At 43.2% G+C, this 24,478-nt stretch overlaps 1 protein-coding gene across 3 annotated transcripts in view; it reads left to right on the forward strand.

The window, feature by feature from the left end:
* The first annotated feature begins 1,148 nt into the window (after positions 1-1,148).
* The window catches only part of LOC112226114 (rho GTPase-activating protein 27), a 28,680-nt gene continuing 5,350 nt past the window's right edge, over positions 1,149-24,478 (forward strand). For 2 of the 3 annotated variants that reach the window (XM_024390357.2, XM_042307045.1), the window contains exons 1-6: positions 1,150-1,470; positions 6,770-7,844; positions 22,454-22,999; positions 23,392-23,601; positions 23,712-23,795; positions 23,974-24,096. In XM_024390357.2, coding sequence (XP_024246125.1) covers positions 6,861-7,844; positions 22,454-22,999; positions 23,392-23,601; positions 23,712-23,795; positions 23,974-24,096 — 1,947 coding nt within the window. In that variant the 5' untranslated portion in view covers positions 1,150-1,470; positions 6,770-6,860. Of the gene's footprint in view, positions 1,471-6,769; positions 7,845-22,453; positions 23,000-23,391; positions 23,602-23,711; positions 23,796-23,973; positions 24,097-24,478 lie in introns of all 3 variants that reach the window. The other variant, XM_042307044.1, reaches the window with a different exon arrangement.

Below are 24,478 nucleotides of genomic sequence, written 5' to 3' on the forward strand. Positions count from 1 at the left end.
TTCTCTTGCGGTTCAAACGGAGTCCTTATGGGTGTGAATCGTTGGTTGGTATGAATTAATGTCACCCCTGGAAACTACTTATATAATTGTTTAGCTCTATGGTCCATCTGCAAGGTTTCTATTTTTGATGGGCATCCCAGTCATCAAGCCAGAGTCGCTGACTGTGTGTGTAGTGTCTTGTCCATTAGTCATGTGTCTTACTACACTGCCTAGTCTGATGTCACACAACCATGACTGCTGGAATTGTTTGGGACTATTAAAGGCTGAGTGCACTACTTTTGTGAAATAATCTATTTTTCTAAAATAAAACAATTATGTGATCACTTATAACCTAAATCACTTTATTAGGCTCACACACTACATTAATGTTTCCCCTAGGATAAAATAGGACATTTAAAGGGGCCTTTCTGTTTTGCCAACTGACACAGAATTTCATTATTATTTATTTATCATTATAAAACCTATTGGATAGACAACATCTTTTGTTGAATGCTTTTTAGCCCTCAATCTACAACTTTATTAAGACAACTACCTCCCTTTTGTCTACATCCTCAAATCATTTTTACCAAATCAACTTTGCCATTTTTCAATCATTTAAATGCTGTTGTCGATAATAGCTCATTGCAGTCATATGGCTTTCTCTATCTATTCAATCAGAATCTTTCAAAGACCTGTGAATGAGAGGCTAGCTGCCCTCACATAGACCCCCAACCAGTGCTCCCTCTCTCTCTCTCTCTCTGTTTCTCACTCTCTCAATTAAATTCAATTTCAATTCAATTTAAGGGCTTTATTGGTATGAGAAACATATGTTAACATTTCCAACGCAATGAAGTAGATAATAATCAAAAGTGAATTAAACAATACAAATTAACAGTAATCCTTACACCAAAATAATTAAGACATTTCAAATGTTATATTATGTCTATATACAGTGTTGTAACGATGTGCAAATAGTTACAGTACAAAAGGGAAAATAAATTAACATAAATATGGGTTGTGTTTACAATGTTGTTGTTTTCTCTGTCTCTCTCTCTCTCTCTCTCTCTCTCTCTCTCTCTCTCTCTCTCTCTCTCTCTCTCTCTCTGTCTCACTCTTTCTTCCTGTCGGGGATGTGCGCGCTAGAACAGGAAATGAATGCAGACAGCAGAGGCAGGCAAGCTGCGACCGGCACACACGCAAAGAGCACTCTCCCTCCCTCACACACACACACACACACACACACACACTGCCCAGAGATCCTCCAACCAGAGCTGGAACCTTTCAGCCCCAGGTGAAAAGACAGAAAGCGGAGGAGGGGAGTGGAGGCCGGCCAGAGGAAGAAGAAGGAGAGGGCAGGGGGGGGATCAGTGAGAAGAAAAGAGTGAAAGACAGAACAGAGCAACCTGTTTGTGAGATCTGGGACTCTGCTGAAGAAACCGTGGGAGCTGGGAACACAGGCTATAGGATGGTTCTGCTGTCCTCAGGCTCCAGGTACATTTTCTACAAAAACCTTTTAATAGACTTATTTCTGTGGTGATTGTTGTACCTTTATCACACCTTGTTACTCAGAAGTGTTTGCTTAGCTTTTTGTGCCATGGCAGAAATGTTGTTTGAGGGTTCTGTAGAGAAGTGGGACCTTTTTTTAACAAGCCAGGGGCGAGGGCTCTTATTTGAATGTATGAAAACAACACGTTTAACCTTAGATGCCCAGTGTGTGACTGTTTGGCTGTTGTCGTCTGTGTTTGACCGATTACAAACTTAGTGAAAGGGTGAAAGTTCACCATGGTTGTTGTGATTCTGTCACATGCGAATCACTCAGGAAAATTACAAATGTGTCACATGTTGATCTCTGAGAATGATCTTGTGGTGTTTGGTCAACACCCCAGTGGTCATGATTCATATTCATATCTAAACCTTCACCTTCGGGATTAATTTTTCATCGCTTTCTGTGGCTAATCTCAGCATTTTTGATTTTTATGACAGCCATACATTCAGAGATAGTATGGGTGTCCCTTTATATTCCTCTCTTTCTCTGTTTTTAGTGTGTTGTTGAGTGTGTTGATGAGTGTGTTGATGAGTGTGTTGTTGGGTGTGTTTACAGAACAGGAACATATTGAGTGCATGTGTCCCTGGAGCGCTCACACTACATTCCTGCCCCTGCCTGGTTGGGGTGGGTGTGGAGGGAAAAAGGGTAGTGCCGCGGGCTCGGTTATACACATACAGGTGTAGGATCTTAATTAGATCCCTTTTTTTGTTGCTGACAGTGTTTCTGCACCGGAGGAAATGCAGATGAGCTTTACATACATTCACTGAAAACACACACTCTCACATAGGGTCATTTTAACAGTATCAGATTTTTCATGTAGCCTACTTTTGGCCTGCTAATACCATAACCACCGATCAAGCAACATTATGGACTAAACTTTCAAGTCCTGTTGCTGCAGGATTAATTTTCTGCGACAATATAGGTCAAATAAAGATCCTACATCTGTACAGGACACATTCCAGCAAGTCCACCCTCGCTCCTACTGAGACACTTCTCTGTCTCACAAACACACACACCAACATCACCTTGTTCAGGTGTTTGGTGAATTTTTGAATGGCAGAAATGAACCATTGGTTCATATTGGTTATGTGGCTACTTTTATTTATTTAATTAACTAGGTAAGTCAGTTAAGAACAAATTCTTATTTACAATGACGGCATAGGAACAGTGGGTTAACTGCCATGTTCAGGGGAACAGTGGGTTAACTGCCGTGTTCAGGGGAACAGTGGGTTAACTGCCGTGTTCAGGGGAACAGTGGGTTAACTGCCGTGTTCAGGGGAACAGTGGGTTAACTGCCGTGTTCAGGGGAACAGTGGGTTAACTGCCGTGTTCAGGGGGTTAACTGCGGGTTAACTGCCGTGTTCAGGGGCAGAACAACTTTTTTTTTTACCTTGTCACATTTCGGTTACTGGCCCAACGCTCTAACCACTAGGCTACCTGATTAATGTGGTTGTATTTTTGTATTTTTTTTATTTCACTTTTATTTAACCAGGCAAGCTAGTTGAGAACAAATTCCCATTAACCACCATCACTGCTTTTCTCCTGAATCCTTAAAGCTCTAAGATTATGTGCCATTGCTCTGCCTTGAGCTCAGCATAGCCTTATTTGAAAGGTTAACAAAATCAGAGAATAGAGAGCAGTTCTAAATTTGGAACAAGGTTTAGTGTCAAGGCCTGTGAGTGTGGAGCGCCACAGTTCAGAGGTGTCCCATATTTGCAGTGGTAAGCTAAGCAGCGCAGCCTTACTCTTTTCCACCCTGGACATCCGGCCAGGAACCAGAGACACTGAGCGAGGTCAAAGGGAGCCCAACCAGAGGAAAAAGAGAGGTTTCCGTATTTAAACACAGGCTGAATGGGATCTGCCTCCTCCAATTGTTCTCCCTTTTCATCAGCCTTTTTGAGTTGGAGGGTGTTCCTCAACAGCATAGATACCAACCCAGCAAGGATGTTGGTTGAGTGTTAGATACTGCATTTGTTATTTTGAGCCAATGTTAAGACATTCATGCTACAACAGACTCTTTCTGAACACAAAACGTCTACAATCACACTTGATAAAGTTATGAAAACATTGTGCATTGTAAGAAATAAATGCATGTGTGTGATTGAAACGGTACGGTGAAAGGCAAGAACAATGTACCGAATCTGTTCTGAAAACATTTTATAAACATTTTGGGAACGTTTTGAGTCCCAGAAAAAGTTTGCTGGGATGGGCACTCTTTTCTGACTTGCACTGACATGAGGAATCACTGCATTGAGCATATCGATCATTCTTCTCCCTTTCTGTTCTTTCCCAGAGGGAGGGAGTCTCTGAAATGTTATCAAGTCGTCAAACAGGTTACTTTTCTCTACTAGAAGCGCCCTAGTTCAATCCTATGAAACTCTGCATTTTCACAAAGCCCTATTTGTTATGTCATGTTAGGAGATATGGATACATGAGCAGTGAGCTTGGCACTGAGAGTTTGTGTGGCTTTATCTCTGGAGACGGGTTAGGCGCTCCCTTCTTGGGTTTCTGTTCCTTTGGTAAACCACAGGATTGCCATTCCGGTGGGCCAACTCCCTCCCTCTGTTCAGTGTAGAAGCGGAGGCTGGGCTGTTCCGCTCTCTTCGTCTCCACCCTCTGCTCTCTCAGGCTGTGGTGGTTCTGCCCTCTGCAGAGGACCCACTCTGCTATTCAGGCATGCTGGAGCAGGTTGTCAGTGATATAGGGAGGATGGCTCGGCTGCTACAGATGTAGGTCTGACTCTGAACAGATAATCCACAAAATATCCCCAAAGCCTAAAAATGACTATGGAATGGTGTAGGTTATTCAATTGAAATGCATTGCATTGCACTGGAGGCCCATCTAATATGTCATCCAGTCTGTTAGTCAGTTTTGTTGTTAGGTTGGAGTGAATGATGGGAGTGGCTCTACAGGTTCTATGCAGAGGTGGAGCTGAAAGGGGCCAGTGTTTACAGTGTAAACAAAGTAGAGAGGGATAAAGGGGGATCTTTCTCCCCTCTCTCTCTTTAACCCTCTTTCTCTCATTTTCTCTTTCTCTAAATTCTCTCATCCCTCTTTCTTCCCACTGCAGCGACAGACACAGAAAGGATATATCACATGACTAGCCCTGCCTTGTCCCCTCTCCCCCCCAGAGTTATTTTTGATTGTCAGTCCTTCGTCACAGGTTAATTACCTGAGCAGTGAGCACTTCTGATCATGTAGTAGAATCAGGTTAGACCAGAAATACAAGCCAGACACGTTGTAGCATTGGCAGATGTGCTCTGTGGGGGCTGTTCTACTGGTCTATGGGAATTGCTCAAGCTGCACTGTGTTGTTCTAAGAGAAGTTGGTGTGTAAGACAAATCTGTTGAGAGGAGACACCTGTACAAGAACATGCTGTATGCTATGTAGTGTTAGAGTACTCATTATGTTTGACTACTGGTATTTGGGCCTGCACACAATGGCAAGCAGTATGCAGAGTATCAGTCATTAGTAATAATGAAGAAAGCTGTTCAATCTACCTGCAATTGAGAATACTGACATAAAAACATAGAAAAAGCATACAAGTGCAATGTATTTTCATTTTCAGTGTTGAAATAGGCAAATACCACCCTTTCCCTTAGGTTAAATAGAGTTGTGTTTCCTTGAGTGGTAGACAGTGTGTGGTTTAGCGTTGTGGTCTGAGATAAGAGAGACATATATGTGTGTGGGTGTGTGTCTGTGTGATATTCTCAAGATGTGAGAGAAAGAGGGGTCACTTGGTTTCTATGACGACATTTTGTGACTGCTCTAAATTGGCCTTGAGGAGAGAGGTCAACTTGTTCTCACTTTGACACGTCACAGTAAGCTACTCTTAGACAAGACCAAAACAGGCTATGATGTCAGAATGGATATGTCATTTTCCTATTGTGTGGGAGGTCTGTTTACGCACATGTGTGTGTGTGTGTGTGTGTGCATTGTATGTGCATGCATGTGACTTTTCAGCTGATCTAAGGTCAGTTTTGAGCCCTAAGGATTACAGTTAGTACTAGGGTATTAGTGTAGGGTATGCTGCTCCCAGATCTATGATGAGGAACGACTTCCATCGCGAGCACATCCTGTTTCATGATGTCTGGCCCGCCACGGACTGGTTGGTGTTATGATATATTTTGGCATGTTGCTGAGAACAACACAACTTTTTCCTGCTTCTCTCTTTGTGTACGCCCCATCCCTAAAGAGAGGAAGGAACTACCACTAAACTGTCACACTCACAAATCAAGCAATGCAGATATTCATTAAAGTCCTAAAAATAAGGGTTAGCCAAATGATTGACTGGGACAAAACAACACGCAGAGGAGAGGAGAGACAGAATGTATTTATAGGATGTTTAAAGCTTAGGAAAGGCTTCCGGTGCTGTGATTTTTCACCATTCAGGGAAAATCTGTAATATTTACAATGACCATGAAAATATCATCCTCTACCAAATTACATCATACTCTACCAAATAACATCATACTCTACCAAACTAGTTAGTCAGTGCAACAAGAGGTGACTACGCTTGTGTGATGAGTAACCTTGCCAGAGACCTGAATACTTGCATTGGCTCCCCAAGATAATACCTAGGGTTTAGCTTAACAGGCTAACACAATGTGGTGACATGCATAGTCAGAACAATCGTTTAGGAAAGCTAAAAGGGAACATATGACATGTTTTGCTTTTTTCATGACATAACACTTGTCCATTTTAGGGCTTAAAACAGTACATGCATATCAACCAAATCAGATGCATTCCATCCAACTTCCTTAAAGGACTTATATGAAACTTCTAAATGGAGAACAGCATTATCATGACATGTCATTTCCACATTTGCTGGATTGACAGATGTCCAGATGTGTCACAAGCAGTGATCTATGTGCTGTCATGATATAGAGCTATAGGGGGTTGACTATTATATCTACTGGTAGTGTGTGTTTGACCACTTGGTAGCTGGGTATCTTTGAAGTTAAACAGTATCTGTTGACAATGGGCGTGGGGCGTGGCCATCGAGAGATCTGCTGTGTTTGCTGAACACATATTTTGTACTGTTGGTGCTTCAACTGGAATGGCCTAATGTACACATTCCCATGTACAGATATACTTATATACTAGCATTTGATAGTGACAAGATCATGTGTACTGCAATATGTATATGTATATACATTTAAAAACAGTAATGTAATGCAATACCTTTGTAAAGTATGAGTAATGTAGTGAACAGGTTTTTATATATTTTTTGTTCCCTTTTAGGAGGGCTGCAGTGGAGCCTTGACCGTCCTTGGGGAAAGGGAGAGGGGTGGGTGGCCACAACGGACACTGCCACGGCCACCACGCTGCCACAATGTCCTCCTTGGTGTGCAACATGGGGCTGGTGCTGGTAGAGTTTGAGTACGAGTACACGGGCCGCGACGGGGGCCTGGTGTCCATCAAGCCCAACGAACGATACATCCTGCTGGCCAAGACCAACGACCACTGGTGGCACGTGAGGAAGAACGAGCAAGCAAGGCCCTTCTATATACCTGCTAAATACGTCAAGGAGCTCCCCGCAGAGTTCCCATCCCCACTGGACTTTGCTGACCCACCCAGTCCCGATTTGGTCCCGGTTCCTGGGCCGGTGCCAGTGCCTGTCCCAGTCCCAAAGCACTACGTACCAGACCGGGCAGAAATGAGGGCTGGAGATGAGGTGACTATCCGCCTCCGCTCCCCGAAGAGACACCAGAAGACTGAGAACCGCATGTCCACATTTGGCGTACCCTTAGAATTCCACGACCCGTCTCCCGGGGTATTGAAGCGCGGCGGGCTGAACGACTCGATGCCGGGCCTTCACTCCTACGTTGCCCTTGAGGTTCCATTAACAGTGCCCTCGCCTCAAGCCAACAATAGTGCCAAACACAAGAAGCAATTAAGCCTGAGTTCCGGTGTGCTCTTTGGCTCCTCCCTGTCGGTGGAGGAGCCTCTCTCCCTGAACCCCCGAGCCCCCAGCTTCAGCCCAGCTGACCCCCTCCACCGACCCTCCCAGGCCATCCCAGTGGAGAGGCCCCTCATTCCTGATGCCGAGGTCACCGGTGGCGGGATTCCCCATCAGGAACCTCTGAAAGAGCCGGAATGTCCTCTGGAGCTGGAGGAGGGAGAAAATGAGAAATCTAGTGTGGAGCCTGAGGACGAATCCAAGGAGGACTCTGAAAATATTTATGAATCCATATTGGACCTGAAGCTGGATGAGTCCCCTATATTAGTGGAGAAGGCCCCGACAGTGAGTCCTGCTGCTGTGGCTGAACCTACACCTGTTGTCGCTCCCACTTCTCCATCTCCAACACAGACACAGGTAAAAGTATTATCTGTAAAGTGGTTGTAAGTAGTGAACCTGCAGGGCGATTTGCCTATATGATTGCATTGGGGCCACAGCCTTTCCCTCACACTATGTATGCGCCTATGAAGGGATGATTAAAGGTGAGGCCCTACATTACATAGGGCCTTTATGGGGCCTTTTACAGTTCATAGAGTAATAGTATCCCATGAAGTTTAATATCTGGGAGGCCCTTCCATAGGAAGTGGCTAGTTATTATAGGATACATGTTGGATTAGTCTGGTAAAATGCAGCTGTTTTATGAATACATTGTTTAGAAGAGATCATGTTTTCATATTGTGAGACGCCAACGGACAAACATGAAAATGAACAATTTGACCTCCTTTTGTGGCAGTTACTCCGTACCATCTGTCTCAAGGAAGTAAGAATGGGAGGAAGGTTGGGGGAGTTGTCCATTGACCTATACAGCAAGGCAGGCAGATAGACAGACACTCACTGGTGTCTCACTTTGTGCACAGCAATTACAGAGACCAAGCAAATAGTTGGAATAGCATATCAAGTCAGACAGATAACACCGTGGGCAGGGTGCAGAAGAACCTGTTCACAGATGGTGGACGTTTTCTTTCCTCCATTGCTTAAGATACCACAGGGAGGCACTGTCTGCAACTAAATGTTGAGAAAATCAAGGTTGTTCCTGGCAACATCCACATATTCATCTTCTACCCCCAAGCCATAAGACTGCTAAATTGTTTGTTAAATAGTTAACCAAATAGCTACCCGGACTATCCGCATTGACCCTTTTTGCACAAGATTTTGTCTCATCACATGCGCTGCTACTACTGTTTTTATCAGGCATAATATTCCTAGTTAAATGTACACACAGTACATGACCAAAAGTATGTGGTAACTCATTCCAAAATGATGGGCAATAATATGTGGTCCCTCTTTTGCTGCCATAACAGCCTCCACTCTTCTGGTAACGCTTTTCACTAGATGATGATGGAATATTGATGCAGGGACTTGTTTCCATTCAGCCACAAGAGCATTAGTGAGGTCGGGCACTGATTAGGCCTGGCTCGCAGTCAGTGTTCCAATACATCCCAAAAGTGTTTGATGGGGTTGAGGTCAGGGCTCTGTGTAAGCCAGTCAAGTTCTCCTACATCGATCTCAACACACCATTTCTGTATGGACCTCACTTTGTGCAAGGGGGAATGTTCATGCTGAAACAGAAACGGGCCTCCCCCAAACTGTTGCCACAAAGTTGGAAGCACTGAATCATCTAGAATGTCATTGTATGCTGTATCGTTAAGTTTTCCCTTCACTGGAGCTAAGGGGCCCAGCCCCAGACCATTATTCCTCTTCCACCAAACTTTACAGTTGGCACTATGCATTGGGGCAGGTAGCGTTCTCCTGGCATCCACCAAACCCAGATTTGTCCTTTAGACTGCCAGATGGTGAAACGTGATTCATCACTCCAGAGAACGCGTTTCCACTCCTCCAGAGTCCAATGGCGGCAACCTTTACACCACTCCAGCCGATGGTTGGCATTGGGCATGTTGATCTTAGGCTTCTTGGCCATGGACACCCATTTCATGAAGCTCCCGACAGCTCGGTACTGGCACCTGTTGTATATAGGCAAGTTATTGTTACTCATTATGTATTTATTATTACTTTTCTTATTAAGTGTTTTACTTTTCTATTATTTCTCTATTTTCTTTCACTCTACGTTGTTGGGAAGGGCCCGTAAGTAAGCATTTCACTGTTAGTCTACACCTGTTGTTCACGAAGCAATGAAATATTCAAGGTAAAACTTCAGGAAGAGATTTGTTTTCCGTATTTCTGTCTGGTAACTTGACTTTTTCACTGAAAGTTGCAGTCCACTGATTCTTTGAACAAGTTCAACTTCTCAGGAGACTATATCTATAGTTCAGTCTTGAATCTGTGACTCCTCAATTGCCAATAGTGGTGAAGGAAGTGTGTTCAAAAGAAAAAGAGCAGGAATACAATGGTAATCAGTATGACCACTGCTGCCAGTGACATCACACACAATAGACTGGAGAAACACGCGGTTCTATATGCTAGCGTTAGTCATGAGGTCGTGGACAGCCCGTTTAATGCTTTGCCCACAGAGATAATGGAATAGGGAGGCCAGAGGAAAAAATGGAAGACAAAGGAAAAGAGGGTCAGTTACAGGGCGGCACTGCTGAGGTGACGTCAACGGAGAATATGCTTTTTTGAGCCATGGCGGCAGGAAGTGGTGAGTTTAACTCCAGGGGAAGAGGGGAATCAATCCAGGATGCTTTTCAACTTTTCAAACATATGAAAATGTAAAAGTTCTCTGGTTATACCACTCACATTCACAGTGATTTAAAGAGCTGTAAAAAGTGCTGGAACATGTTTTTAGGTCAGATAATAGGAAAATTGTAGGAGAGACGAGAGGGATTAGGGAGGATCTAGATCAGGGTTGTTCAGTGGGCGATTCCACGCCAGCGGGTGTAATCTTGCAAAGAGATCGTTTTGGCAGATCTCGTATAGAAACATCAGAGGAAGGATGTTTGATATGCTTTTACATTTGTATCACAAACAATGTTTTTTTAGAAAATCATGATGAAAGTGGCCATTTTAGGCCCTTTTTAGACCAATAAATGCCTCCTGTAAGACCCTATGCTCTGTGAACTACACATGATACAGACAACATCTTGGTGCCATTATCCTCTTTTATAGTGTGCTCTAACATATGGAGTATGTCTTGATTCTGAAATAAAAAATGTGCACATTAATTTATTCAACATTAAAAATATTAATATCTCAAAACTACTGTTTTTGATTTTGTCAATTTAAGGACATATATTCTACAAGTACATCACATTTCCAGAGTGCTAATTCTGAAGTTATGATACATTTTATGAGCACCACCAACACAGTGGATGGTTAACAGATTCAAAGGGAATGCCCCCTGCTGTGGTTGGTTAATGACCTATATTGTCAATGTCTATGTATAAAATGGGTCATATCATTAAAAGTAGCAGAGAGCCACTCTGGAAATTGGACGTGTTTAAAGAGTATATTGTTCCAATTTTTAAAAATAAAAATAAGCTAAATAAAAAGGGTATTTTGGAGATAATCATGTTAATATTTTTCATGTTGAATAAATGCTTGTGAAAATAGTACTTCGGAATCTAGACATATTCATACTCAGGCATTTATGTCAGAAGTTCGTGATCTGATGACACTGAGAATGCGATAGATAGAGCCAGGGTAAGTTCAAAGTTCATGCTGTACTAATGTAGTTTAAATATAGTAAAAAGTAGTTTAATGTTTGACTTTCAAGTCATTATTGCCTGCCTGTTTTAAATTCTCACCAGTGTTAAGTTAACCATTGAATGTGTGTAACACTCTTTGTTCTACCTACTATCTGTGTAAAGTCATTCACATGTAACCATCCTATGTATTCAATATCTTATCTTTTTAATTGACTACTCAACTTTTGACACTTCTTGTTAGAAAACTTGTTGTCACTTAATACATTTTGAGCAGAACTGAGACAAGTCACCACATGCCTATAGACTGCTGGGGAATATCTGAACCGGCACAAAGATTAGTAACCTTGGTTTACATTTTAGTCAACATAGTAATACTTTTAGACTGCAGTGGAGGCTGCTGAGGGGAGGACGGCTCCTAATAATGTCTGGAATGGAGTTCATGGAATGGTATTAAACACATGAAAACCATGTGTTTGATAGCATTCTATTCACTCCATTCTGGTCATTATTATGAGCCGCCTCCCCTCAGCAGCCTCCGCTATTTTAGAGGTATTTGCTTCATTCTCACATGCACAGTTTGATTTCTGTTATGTTTAAGCAGGTACACAGAAGCCTGAGTTCCAGTAAGAAACAAACTGAAGTGTATTTAAAATATGGCCGCTCGCTAAAAAGGACTCCATTCATGTTTGCACAATAACAATCGATTGGATTTCAGCCACATTCTGTGTCTGTTCACCTCTTTGCGTTTGACACAAAAGAAACATTGTGTGATTCCTAGGTTTCGGCTTTTGATTCTGTGGCCTTTTGTCAAGTGACTTGGTCTACTTACAGCACAGGAAAACAACAATGTTTGTTATTTGGAAGCCGAACTGTAGGTGACATTAAACTATAATTTATCATGGCTGAGAAGCATGGAATCATTCAATTACATTTGGAGTAGTGGACATTATATTTAGAAGGTGACAGCCAATGAGTTGGTCAACTTCTGTAAGCAGCTACATAAGGAAGAATCCATTCATCATTTATAACGACTGTATCCAAATAATTCAAGGTATGCACCCCTTAACCTGATAACGCGCTATTGTAAACCACCCAAGCTGTATGAGTTGAAAACTTTACGCTATATATCCATTTTCAGACATGTTGGTAAATTAGCTTTTATTGTTTGAAGAAATTCTGAAAGAGATTGGTGTGTTTTTTCACTATCTAATCATGGCATGGGGTTGTTCAATGACAGATCAAATCTACCGCTTGATGGTTTCATTTCAGAGAGACAAATAATCATGTTTTTTTGCTAAATATTATATATCCGCCTCACTCCCAGATAAATTAGTACTGCTAGGTTTTACACATTTAAATATAACAAATAACTACATTTTGTATAAAGAAATGTACAAATGATACATTTATGACATCAATATATACAAACATTGTTTCGTCATTGCTTATCCAGAGCGACTTGCAGTAAGTGCCTTCATCTTAAAATTGCTAGGTGAGACAACCACATATCACAGTCAAATAAACAGGATACGAACATCCCATTCCGGCTAAAGAATGGATATACTGTATAACGTTTAGCAAAAAAAAACACATTTTCATACACATCTAAAATCTATTGATAAAAAATCTGAGAACAGTAATATTTTACAAACACATGAAGGTACCCATAAGCATCCACTTCTGATGAAAAAACCCAAATGTGAAATATTGGTGAATATAGCATTTTGGAAATAAACTCTTCAAGTGTAGACAGTCATGAGAGTGTGAACTTTTTTTCTTGCCTTAATAGCTAAGTAATTCTAAATGTAGCCTGTGTCTGACTGCAACATGAGAATAAATAACTGCTAGATGCTTTGTGGTTGAGGTATAATCAGCAACATACATATTTGACAGGATGTAACATGCAGTATGACTCAATGAGCTTTCGATCATCTGAGCATGTCTCACTCACAGTACTCTAACATTTTCTATAGCTCTTAAGCAATAAATGCACTCTTCTCTGTTTCTGATACATATCAAATTGTATTTGTCACATGCGCTGAATTCAACAGGTGTGGACCTTTCCATGCTTACTTACAAGCCCTTTATTTGACATTTTTGAAGTAAGTAAGGAAATATTTGTTCAAACTAAACAAATAAGGCCTCCCGGGTGGCACAGTGGTCTAGGGCACTGCATTGCAGTGCTAGCTGTGCCACCAGAGACTCTGGGTTCGGGCCCAGGCTCTGTCACAGCCGGCCGCGACCGGGAGGTCCGTGGGGCGACGCACAATTGGCCTAGCGTCGTCCGGGTTAGGGAGGGTTTGGCCAGTAGGGATATCCTTGCCTCATCGCGCACCAGAGACTCCTGTGGCGGGCTGGGCGCAGTGCACTCACTCTAACCAGGTTGCCAGGTGCACTGTGTTTCCTCTGACACATTGGTGCAGCTGGCTTCCGGGTTGAATGCGCGCTGTGTTAAAGAAGCAGCGCTGCTTGGTTGGGTTGGGTTGTGTTTCGGAAGACGCATGGATTTCAACCTTCGTCTCGCCCGAGCCCGTACAGGAGATGTAGCGATGAGACAAGATAGTAACAATTGGATACCACGAAATTGGGGAGAAAAGGGGATAAAAATTAAACAAACCCCCCCCCCAAAAAAACAACAAATAAAAGTAACACAATACAATAACAATAGCGAGGCTATATACAGGGAGTACCAGTACCGAGTCAATGTGCGGGGGTACAGGTTAGTCGATCTAATTGAGGTAATATGTACATGTAGGTAGGGGTAAAGTGACCATGCATAGATAATAAACAACTAGTTGCAGCAGCATGAAAAGGGGTCAAAGCAAATATTCCAGGTGGCCATTTGATTAACTGTCTAGCAGTCTTATGGCTTGGGGTAGAAGCTGTTAAGGAGCCTTTTGTTCCTAGATTTGGCACTCCGGTACCGCTTGTCGTGTGATAGCAGAGAGAACAGTCTATGACTTGGATGGCTGGAGTCTTCGAACATTTTTAGGGCTTTCCTCTGATATCACGCCATCCTCTGATATCGCCTGGTATAGAGATCCTGGATGGCAGGAACCTTGGTCCCAGTGATGTACTGAGCCTTACACACTGTAGCGTCTTGCGGTCGGATGCCGAGCAATTGCCACACCAAGCAGTGATGTAACCAGTTAGGATGCTCTCGAGGGTGCACCTGTAGAACGTTTTGAGGATCTGAGGACCCATGCCAAATCTTTTCAGTCTCCTGAGGGGGAATAGGCATTGTTGTGCGCTTTTCACAACTGTCTTGGTGTGTTTGGACCATGATAGTTTGTTGGTGATGTGGACACCAAGGAACTTGAAGCACTCGATCCGCTCCACTACAACTCTGTTAATGTGAATGGCCCCCCGTTTTCCTGTAGTCCACGATCAGCTCATTTGTCTTTCTCATGTTGAGGTAGAGGATGTTGTTCTAGCACCGCACTGCCAGGTCTGTGATCCCTTCCCTATAGGCTGTCTCATCGTTGTCGGTGATCAGGCCTACCACCATTGTGTCATTGACAAACTTAATGGTGGTGTTGGAGTCGTGCGTGTCCACAAAGCCGTGGGTGAACAGGGAGTACAGGAGTGGACTAAGCATGCATCCCTGAGGGGCCCCTGTGTTGAGGATCAACGTGGCAGATGTGTTGTTGCCTACCCTTACCACCGGGGGGCAGTCCGTCAGGAAGTCCCAGATCCAGTTGCAGAGGGAGGTGTATAGTCTGAGGGTACTTAGCTTAGTGATGAACTTTGAGGGCACTATGGAGATGAATGAGGAACAGCATTCTCATGTAGATGTTTATTTTGTCCAGGTGGGAAAGGGCAATGTGGAGTGCAATAGAGATTGCGTCATTTGTGGATCTGTTGGCGCAGTGTGCGAATTGTGCTGGGTCTAGGGTTTCTGGGATGATGGAGTTGATATGAGCCATGACCAGCCTTTCAAAGCACTTCATGGCTACATACGTGAGTGCTACGGGGCGGTAGTCATTTAGGCAGGTTACCTTGGCATTCTTGGGCACAGGGACTATGGTGGTCTGCTTGAAACATGTAGATATTACAGACTCGGTCAGGGAGAGGTTGAAAATGTCAGTGAAGACACTTGCCATTTGGTCAGCGCATACGTTGAGTACGCATCCTGGTAATCCATCTGGCCCTGCGGCCTTGTGAATATTGACCTGTTTAAAGGTCTTACTCACATCGGCTAAGGAGAGTGTGATCACACAGTCATCCGGAACAGCTGGTGCTCTAATGCATGGTTCAGGTTTGCTTGCCTCAGAGTGAGCATAGAAGTCATTAAGCTCGTCTGGTAGGCTTGCATCGCTGGGCATCTAGCGGTTGGGTTTCCCTTTGTAATCCGCAATAGTTTGCAAGCCCTGCCACATACAACAAGCGTCAGAGCCGGTGTAGTAGGATTCAATCTTAGTCCTGTATTGACGGTTCGTCGGAGGCAGTGATGGAAAAAGTACTCAATTGTTATATTTGAGTAAATGTAAAGATACCTTAATAGAAAATGACTCAAGTTAAAGTCACCCAGTAAAATACTACTTGAGTAAAAGTCTAAAAGTATTTTAAATATACTTAAGTATCAAAAGTAAATGTAATTGCAAAAATATACTTAAGTATTGAAATTAAAAGTAAAAGTATAAATCATTTCAAATTGCTTATATTAAGCAAATGTATTTATGGATAGCCAGGGGCACACACCAACACTCTGACATCATTTTCAAACAAAAGGTGTGTTTAGTGAGTCTGCTAGCTCAGAGGTAGTAAGGAAGACCAGTGATATTCTCTTGATAAATGCGTTAATTGGACTATTGTCCTGCCCTGCTAATCATTCAAAATGTAAAAAGTACTTTTTGGTGCGAGGGAAATGTATGGTGTAAAAGTACATTATTTTCTTTAGGAATGTAGTGAAGTAAAATTAAAGTAGTTAAAAATATAAATATATAAATAGTAAAGTATAGTACAAGTACCCCAAAAAGTAACTTAAGTAGTACTTTCTTATTTTTACTTAAATACTTTACACCACTGGTCGGAGGGCATAACCGGTTTCAAAGAAATGTCCAGATTAGTGTCTCGCTCCTTGAAAGTGGCAGCTCTAGCCTTTAGCTCAGTGCGGATGTAGCCTGTAATCCATGGCTTCTGGTTGGGATATGTACGTACGGCCACTGTGAGGATAATGTCGTTGATGCACTTATTGATGAAGCTTGTGAATGATGTTGTATATTCCTCAATGCCATCGGATGAATCCCGGAACATATTCCAGTCTGTGCTAGCAAATCAGTTCTGTAGTTCAGAATCCGCGTCATCTGACCACTTCCGTACTGAGCGAGTCACTGGTGCTTCCTGCTTGAGTTTTGCTTGTAAGCAGCAATCAGGAGGATAGAATTATGGTCAGATTGACAAAATGGAGGGCGAGCGAGAGCTTTGTACACGTCTCTGTGTGTGGAGTAAAGTTTCACATGTGACATGCTGGTAGAAAGTAGGTACACCCACCCAGCCATAGTACCCAGTTAGCAGCACCCCTGGGCCACTGTGCTGTGTGTTTACAAACAAAGGAGGAGCCCTTTCCTGTACTGTAGGGCTGCAAGCCTCACCCCAAACAACTGGAAACAAACACACGTTTCCATACTCCACTCCAATAGGCTAGCCCCCACGCCACGCCAGTCTGCACACAAACACTGACACACACACACACTTAAGTTTTTGAGCAGAACTGTTTGCAGAGCTCCTGAATCCTGAAATGCTCTCCTGGCATAATTATTTAATTAGCTAAATGTAAACAGGCGATTTGAGTAAAGATACTCCCTTCAGTGTTTCTCAATTACACGCACGCGCGCTTTTCTAAAATGTTAATATTTAGTTATGCAAGGTATCAGTGTTGTGTTGGCTGCATTCGGTGCATTATGTGCACTCGCGATCTATGCAGGCAAGAGAGGGGTTAATCTGAGGAACATTGCAACCACTCCCAAGACTTGCTGCTGCTAGGCAGTGGCTTTACTTGTACTGTAGCGTACCTGACATGGCATGGAGTGCGTGAGTGTACAGTGTGGAATAGTGAGGTGAATACTGTACCTTAAAACTGGATAAAGGGAAAACTGAAGTCTATATCTTCTAAATGATATCTTTGAAGGATAGTCTACTCTACATTGAGCCTGGGATTAACCAAACAAACTTTAAACAGGTAATTTGCCCTTTTTATGGTCGATGATGGCTCCATTTGTTGTTTAGATTTGGATTGAGGTTATGGTCTGATTTCATAGGATTTTATGCGCATTAATAGCTACTAACTGTAACAGTTTTAATAAATGTATTATACATGTGGTGTAAATTACAGTGATTCAGAGTAAGCAATCATTTCTATCAAATTTCATTTTGGTCACTGGCAATAGCCTGGTATTATTTGAGCACACATTCCATTTTTGAAAACATGACCTTCCTCCAGTTGACTTATCTTGTCAATATACTGTACATTTGTATACGAAAATGACATAGACCACAGTGTCTGTCAATGACCTCTAACATACACCGTGTTTGACCCTCAGATGCAAAATAGCTCAGGTATAGATTGTGATTATGCATTAGCCCAGACCATGATGTTCTTGTTCTGTAGGGGGGTATTTCTGTCATGCTCTATAGGCTACTTACTATTACTCTAAATGTCTACAGGCTGAATATGGGTCCATAACCTTGATAGTGTCAGCTGTTTTTTCTTCAGTTTATTAATATGAGGAATTGATGAGTCAGTCCACTGTTGATTGAATGGAAAGGGACATCAACCAGTAAACCATGTGGCACTCACTGCCATGCAGCATTCAGTCACCTCATTTAATTTATAGGGTCAATACTGAGTGAGCGTTCGAAGAGTTAAGATGAAGACAGTATAAAGCGAGATTGAGATCATGCTCTTATATAGTTCCAATTTGTCCATATACACTGACTGTACAAAACATTAGGATCACCTTCCTAATATTTAGTTGCATCCCCTTTTTGCCCTCAGAATAGCCTCAACTCATCGGGGCATGGACTACAAGGTGTCGAAAGCGTTCCACAGGGATCCTGGCCCAATGTATTTTATTGTTTTGGACCTTTATTTAGCTAGGCAAGTCAGTTAAGAACAAATTCTTATTTACAATGATGGCCTACCGAGGAACAGTGGGTTAACTGCCTTGTTCAGGGGCAGAACGACAGATTTGTTGACTCCAATGTGTCCCACAGTTGTGTCAAGTTGGCTGGATGTCCTTTGGGTAGTGGACCATTCTTGATAAACATGGGAAACTGTTGTGCGTGAAAAACCCAGCAGCGGTGCAATTATTGACACACTCAAACCGGTTCTCCTGGCCCCTACTACCATAAAACCCTTTCAAAGGCACTTCAATATTTTGTCTTGCCCATTCACTCTCTGAATGGCACACATACACAATCCATGTCTCAATTGTCTCAAGGCTTAAACATCATTCTTTAACCTGTCTCCTCCCCATCATCTACACTGATTGAAGTGGATTTAACAATTGACGTCAATAATGGATCCTAGCTTTCATCTGGATTCACCTGGTCAGTCTGTGTCATGGAAAGAGCAGGTGTTCCTAATATATTGTACACTCAGTGTATCTCTATTCCACTACAGTGGTTTTACAATAGTACATTTTAAACCATCATGTGTCAATCAGTTGTAGTTCAGTTTAAACTGTAAAGTGTCAATCAGTTGTAATTTCTCTAATATTCTGGCACATTCTACGCAACTACATTATCATAAATGACACATTGGGTACAGTATGTACATCTCAAATTGTCTTTGACTTCCTTGTTCCTGTTTATGCAGTGTCAAAAGGCTTGATGTAATTGTAAGTGTGATAATATTATGATGACGGGCATGACAAGGTTTTCCCCAGCCCTGCCAGGGAGAAGGGGTCAAACTACAAGGGAGGAAGGCCATCTTGGTTTCCATTGCTAGTAGATATCAATCATTGACAATGAGTCACAAGCAGAAAGTTAATACTTGACCATAACCTGCTTGGATACGCGCAGCCAGGAACATAATCTGATGTAAAGGTGTGATATCTCTTCTCCTTCTGTGACAGCAGGCCTATCCTAGAGAGAATACAAAAAGTCACACTACTGCCATTATCCACTTTGACTCCAAACAAATGGTTGGCATGACAGGTATTGCTGACTGGCAGAAAATGTTCACGTTGCTGTGTGTGAACCAGTCATTCTGGTATCCTTTCCATTTAGTTTGGTTTGAGGAGGCTGGTATGCTATTTAGCTTGGAGGCCTTAGTGCATAAGAAACAATGTGCTTCCTTCCGGTGGATTGAAAGAATCATCACAACAATCACTTTTATTACTATTACGCATCTGTTATTAAATATCATTTTAGTTTCTTCTGCTACACGCACCTGCACTTGTAGCTTATTGTTGTGTTGCTACTTTAAAGGAAGAGGGAAAGGCTAAGCTTCATTAATATCGACTTTAGAAAAACTGGGGCTTTCCACAGTCAGGTCACTGCCACACTCCAAAGACAACTCTCCCACTGCAAAGAAGAACTTATCAGGTGGTGTTAACCGAAACCTGAAAGTGAGTGAGTGTTTGTTTTTAGTTTTGCTTGCATATTTACTGCTGCCCATGCTCTGCGTTGCCCAAGGCGTGTTTATTAATTTGTAGCGTTTATTACTCTGTCTAATGAAGCAGGACTGCATAGTGATTCTAGGATTGTGAGTATCAACCTCTCTCCTGCAGCTTTGTAACCCAGGTGGTTGCTAGGGTGTGTCTGTCGGAGGTACCATTTGAATAACAAAACAATTATGTTGGTACAAGAGTCTGGAGTTCTTTTTATAATGTTGTCATCTGTTGCGTCATGCACACACATACCCACATTCCTAATATTGATTTGCACCCCCTTTTGCCCAGAACAGACTCAATTTGTTGGGAAATGGACGACAAGGTGTTGAAAGCGTTTCACTTGGATGTTGGCACTTGTTGACTCCAATGTTTCCCACAGTTGTGTCAAGATGGCTCGATGTCCTTTGGGTGGTGGACCATTATTGATACATGGGAAACTGTTGACCATGAAAAACACAGCAGCGTTGCAGTTCTTGCGACACTCACACCAGTCACCTACTACCATACCCCATACTTAAATATTTTGTCTTGCCCATTCACCCTCTGAATGGCACACATATACAATCCATTTCTCAATTGTCTCAGGGCTTAAAAATCCTTCTTTAACCTGTCTCCTCCCCTTCAGCTACACTGATTGAAGTGGATTTAACAGGTGACATCAATAAGAGAGCATAGCTTTCAACTGGATTCACCTGGTCAGTCTATGTCATGGAAATAGCAGGATTTCCTAATGTTTTGTACAATCAATGCCAGCTGTTCATAGGACATGAACAGTGGGCAGACTCGCTTATCACAGGTTAACCTTTAGGTACCACCAAACCAGGGGACCACAGCTTCTGACAAACACCTCAGGTCTCGGAGAAGGTGACGTCACAGCACAAAGAAACACTATCCATGCTATCTCCTACAGCAGCATTCCAGCACAGAACTAATACTCTCATTGTGCACATGTGTATTTTAGATGTTAGAGTACCTTCAGGCATAGAGGTGTGTGTGTATCAATGTGTCCCAACTGGGATGTGTGTTTATGTTCAAAACGTCCATTAGCCCATCTTGAGAGGAAATGACAGTTGGACAGCCGACTCCCTCCCTCCACCCAGCCATGTATCTTATTTGTGTTTTTCTTGAAAGTATTTAGGTCTGTACAGTCCGTCTGTGTGTTCAGGCCAGTGTACGTCCGTGTGTGGTACACAGAAGAGTCTTGACGATACGAAAGAAACCTTACCTCTGAGCTAGGCTTTTCTTTTAAAGCTATTTTTTCATGACGAATGTCTGTTTTACAAGGTGCGAATTGGGAAACACGAAGACAGTTATTCCCTGGTGTCTGGCTTTTTCAGTGTTTCTTAAAAATGTATTCAAAAGCTAAAATTTAAAAAAAGCCCCTCTTCAAGCCAGGTAGTAATCAAAAGAAGGAACTGGTACATGGTCTGAAAAACCTGTGGTATGTCCTTGCCAATACTTCTGCTTTTGGATCTACTAGTTAGAATGTTATATCCCCTGATGGGATGCAACATATTTGATCATTACATTATTCGAAGAGGTGCCTTTTTCAGGGAATATGACCGACATGATCTTCAAGGCTTGATGTAGCTTCAGGCACAGGCTTGTGACTTTTCTGGGTGTCTCCCAGGTAAGTACCTAAGGGTGTGCGTCCCAATTATGGTATTTTCCTTCGTGACCACTAATCTAAGACTTCATGGTCATTTCACTCAGCCTCTCCTAATTTTTGTGTCTGTGCCAATTGAATTTAATTGTATTCCTGCAGTACTTAGCCTACATGTGAGGGTGGCAGGTACAGTAGACCTAGAGGTTAAGAGCTTTGGGCCAGTAACCTGAAAGGTCGACTAGGTGAAAAAATCTGTCTGCACTTAACCTTAATTGGTCCTGTAAGTCACTCTGGATAAGAGTGTCTGCTAAATTACTCAAATGTATATGTGGCCTATAGTACTGTATTTAGCTGTGACATCCTCTGCATTGTCATTCAAACTTCCCCAGTCTTTATAGCTTTTTATCATGTCTGGCTCATGTTGAAATGTGCTTGTGTTTGTCTATGAAGTAACGGTCTGCCACACAGCTCCCTGTGGTCTACTCCACTCCACGTGGTGGAAATCTCCTCTGTCTGAGATGTGATGTTTTGCTCTTCACTTCCACACCCCTGAGATGTATGTAGGGTTCGGGAAAGACATTAACGGGACAGATCACTTTTTTGGATGCAGATATTACTGACGTATGGCCATTTCCTCTAAAACTGAAAAAAGGCTTACAATTGAATGTTGATGTTGTCTGTGTTCTTTTAAGAAGAAGAAAAAAACACTCAAAAGTGAGATCCACATGTAGCTCTTTAAATGCGTGCACTTTGTAAGAATGGGCATATTGTGATGAGTTGGGTAACTCAGCCTATTCGAACAAAGGGGTTGGGAGAATGGTATTTGATCCCAAGTCAGTGCTTTGTTACTTGATGGGAGTAAAGGGAGGTGCAGGTAGAGAGAACTTTTTTCCCTCTGTCTTTTGTGTCGTGGAGATTCTCACGGATTGTTCTCATAGGGGCTGATGGGGCCATTGGCTTCACCACAAATAAGGTGAGTTTAGGTAGTACTACGCAGGCAGTCAGTACTCTGTTCATATAGAGCACAAGATATTATTGACTAGTGGCTCGCTGGCCATTTAGGACTGGGGGTGAAACGTTTATTCCTTCTCATGTTATTCCTGATGACTGACCTGACTTTTCTTTCATCTCTGTCTCCAGGTGGAAAATGCCAGCCCCAACACTGCTGTTTACGCCAACGTCACCGAGCTGAAGAAAAACATCCCACAATCCCCGCCGTTAGTAGCTCTGAGTCCTGACTTGCCCCTTACCCAGGAGGGATGGCAGGTGCACACTGACAAGGACAGTGGGAAAGAGTTCTATTACCGCCCAGCAACGGGCCAAACCACTTGGGCCGACCCCCGCAGCACCCTCCCCTCCACAGACATGGAGCTGCCCAAGGAGGCGTTGTCTGTCCCGGCCCTGTCCATGGCCCTTTCCCCGGGCCTGTCCCCGGCCCTGTCCCCGGGCCTGTCCATGGCCCTGTCCCCGGCCCTGTCCCCAGGCCTGTCCCCGGCCCTGTCCCCGGCCCTGTCCCCAGCCTCATCCCAGGGTTCCAACTGGGAACAGGTGTTGGATGAGACCACCGGTCGAAACTACTTCTATAACCCCACCTCTGGGGCCACATCCTGGGGAGCTCCGGAGCCCATCGCCCCCTCCTCTCCTGTTACTGAGCCTCCTGTGCTGAAGCTCCCAAACAGAGGACCGGTAGGGGTTAGCTTCTGCTTTGTTTGACTAATATGGCCATTGTTTCAAGCTCATCAACAGATAAGGCTTCTAAAATACAGAACCGTGGAAAGTGTTGTTGGATTGTTGACTGCTAAAGCAGTCTCTGTCAGACACCAGCGCATTAACAGCTGCTTCATGGTCTTGAGGGAGTCTTGTTTTGTTAGTTCATTAGCTAGTTATGTCTTAAGCCTGCTATGGCATACACATGTTTTTTGCTGTTTATTCTCAGAGTTACTAGCCAAGTTACTAAGAACGTTTGCCATTTCAGCAGAATCGCTAGCATGTTATGAACCATGTCATAAACTTTTTATAAATTAGCCACTCAGTTTGAGTTCCATCTTAAAAGCATTTGCGAATCTTCTGTTCCTCAGCCCCCTCTCCCAAAGGAAGACTACCTGACAGAAGACCACGAGGCTCCAGACACTTCCTCCTCGGTGTTCCCCAAAGACCTCCTACCAATTCCGCAGGCTAAACAGGCCGTCATACCCCGGGCCATTCTAGACAGTGTCCCGGCGGGCTGGAAGCGCTCCATGGAGGCAGATGGGAAGACCGTATTCACCAGCGAACGCACACAGGAGCAGGTAAGTGTATTGAATGGAGGTCTAGTGCTTTAAAAGGGTAGCGGTTTGAGAAACCATGCAGTGTGTGTCATACACTGTTTTGTCTTGTGTGTGTGTATATATCCTGGCAGTGGCTCAAGTCTGTGGATCAAGAAGGAAAGACGTACTACTACCTGAGAGACGGCTCCAGATCCCAGTGGAACCTTCCAGCAGAGGTGAAGAGAAGCAATATTGTAATTTCAAGGAATGGTTGAGTGTATTTTTACCAGGTCTCAAAGAGCTTGACATTGTATGGGGTGACTCTGTACTGCACATAGGTGAAACAAATATGCCCTTACCTCAGATTAAATAGGCCAGGGCCTTTACACTGTTTGTTTCTGTTAACCCTCTCAGCTCCCAGTTGCATCCAGTCTGCCCAAGGTGAGGAATGGAGTGGACCAGGACAGTCTGCCGGTTCTGAAGAACTGGAGACACACCATGGGCCCAGCTCAGTTTGGCCCCTCCCAAGAAGACAACGTGAGTAGCTGGGGAGCCTAGAGCATGGACAGGGACGTTGAGGGAGGTTTCACACCGTTGGTATAGCAACAGATGTTTATCGGCCATTAGAATCTCCTTTTGGCATCTAGACTGAATTTGGCACTACGGTATTGGAACATAGAAACTGCAGAATTTGCTGTTCTGGTAGTCCCAAGCAAACAAGCCATTAGGACTAGTCCCTGACATGAGACACCTGGCCCTCACAGCTTTATGCACAATGCCCTTGTGGAATGATGTCGTTGTGTATGTGTCATTGTTGACCCCCTCAACAGGAGATGGAAACACCTGTCCTAGTTGATTTCCTCTCTGGAGGTCACTTACAAACCTAAATGGGAGAAACTACAACAAGAATGGAGGGGGT

Source organism: Oncorhynchus tshawytscha, linkage group LG27 (genome assembly GCF_018296145.1).
Source record: "Oncorhynchus tshawytscha isolate Ot180627B linkage group LG27, Otsh_v2.0, whole genome shotgun sequence".
NCBI lineage: Eukaryota > Metazoa > Chordata > Actinopteri > Salmoniformes > Salmonidae > Oncorhynchus > Oncorhynchus tshawytscha.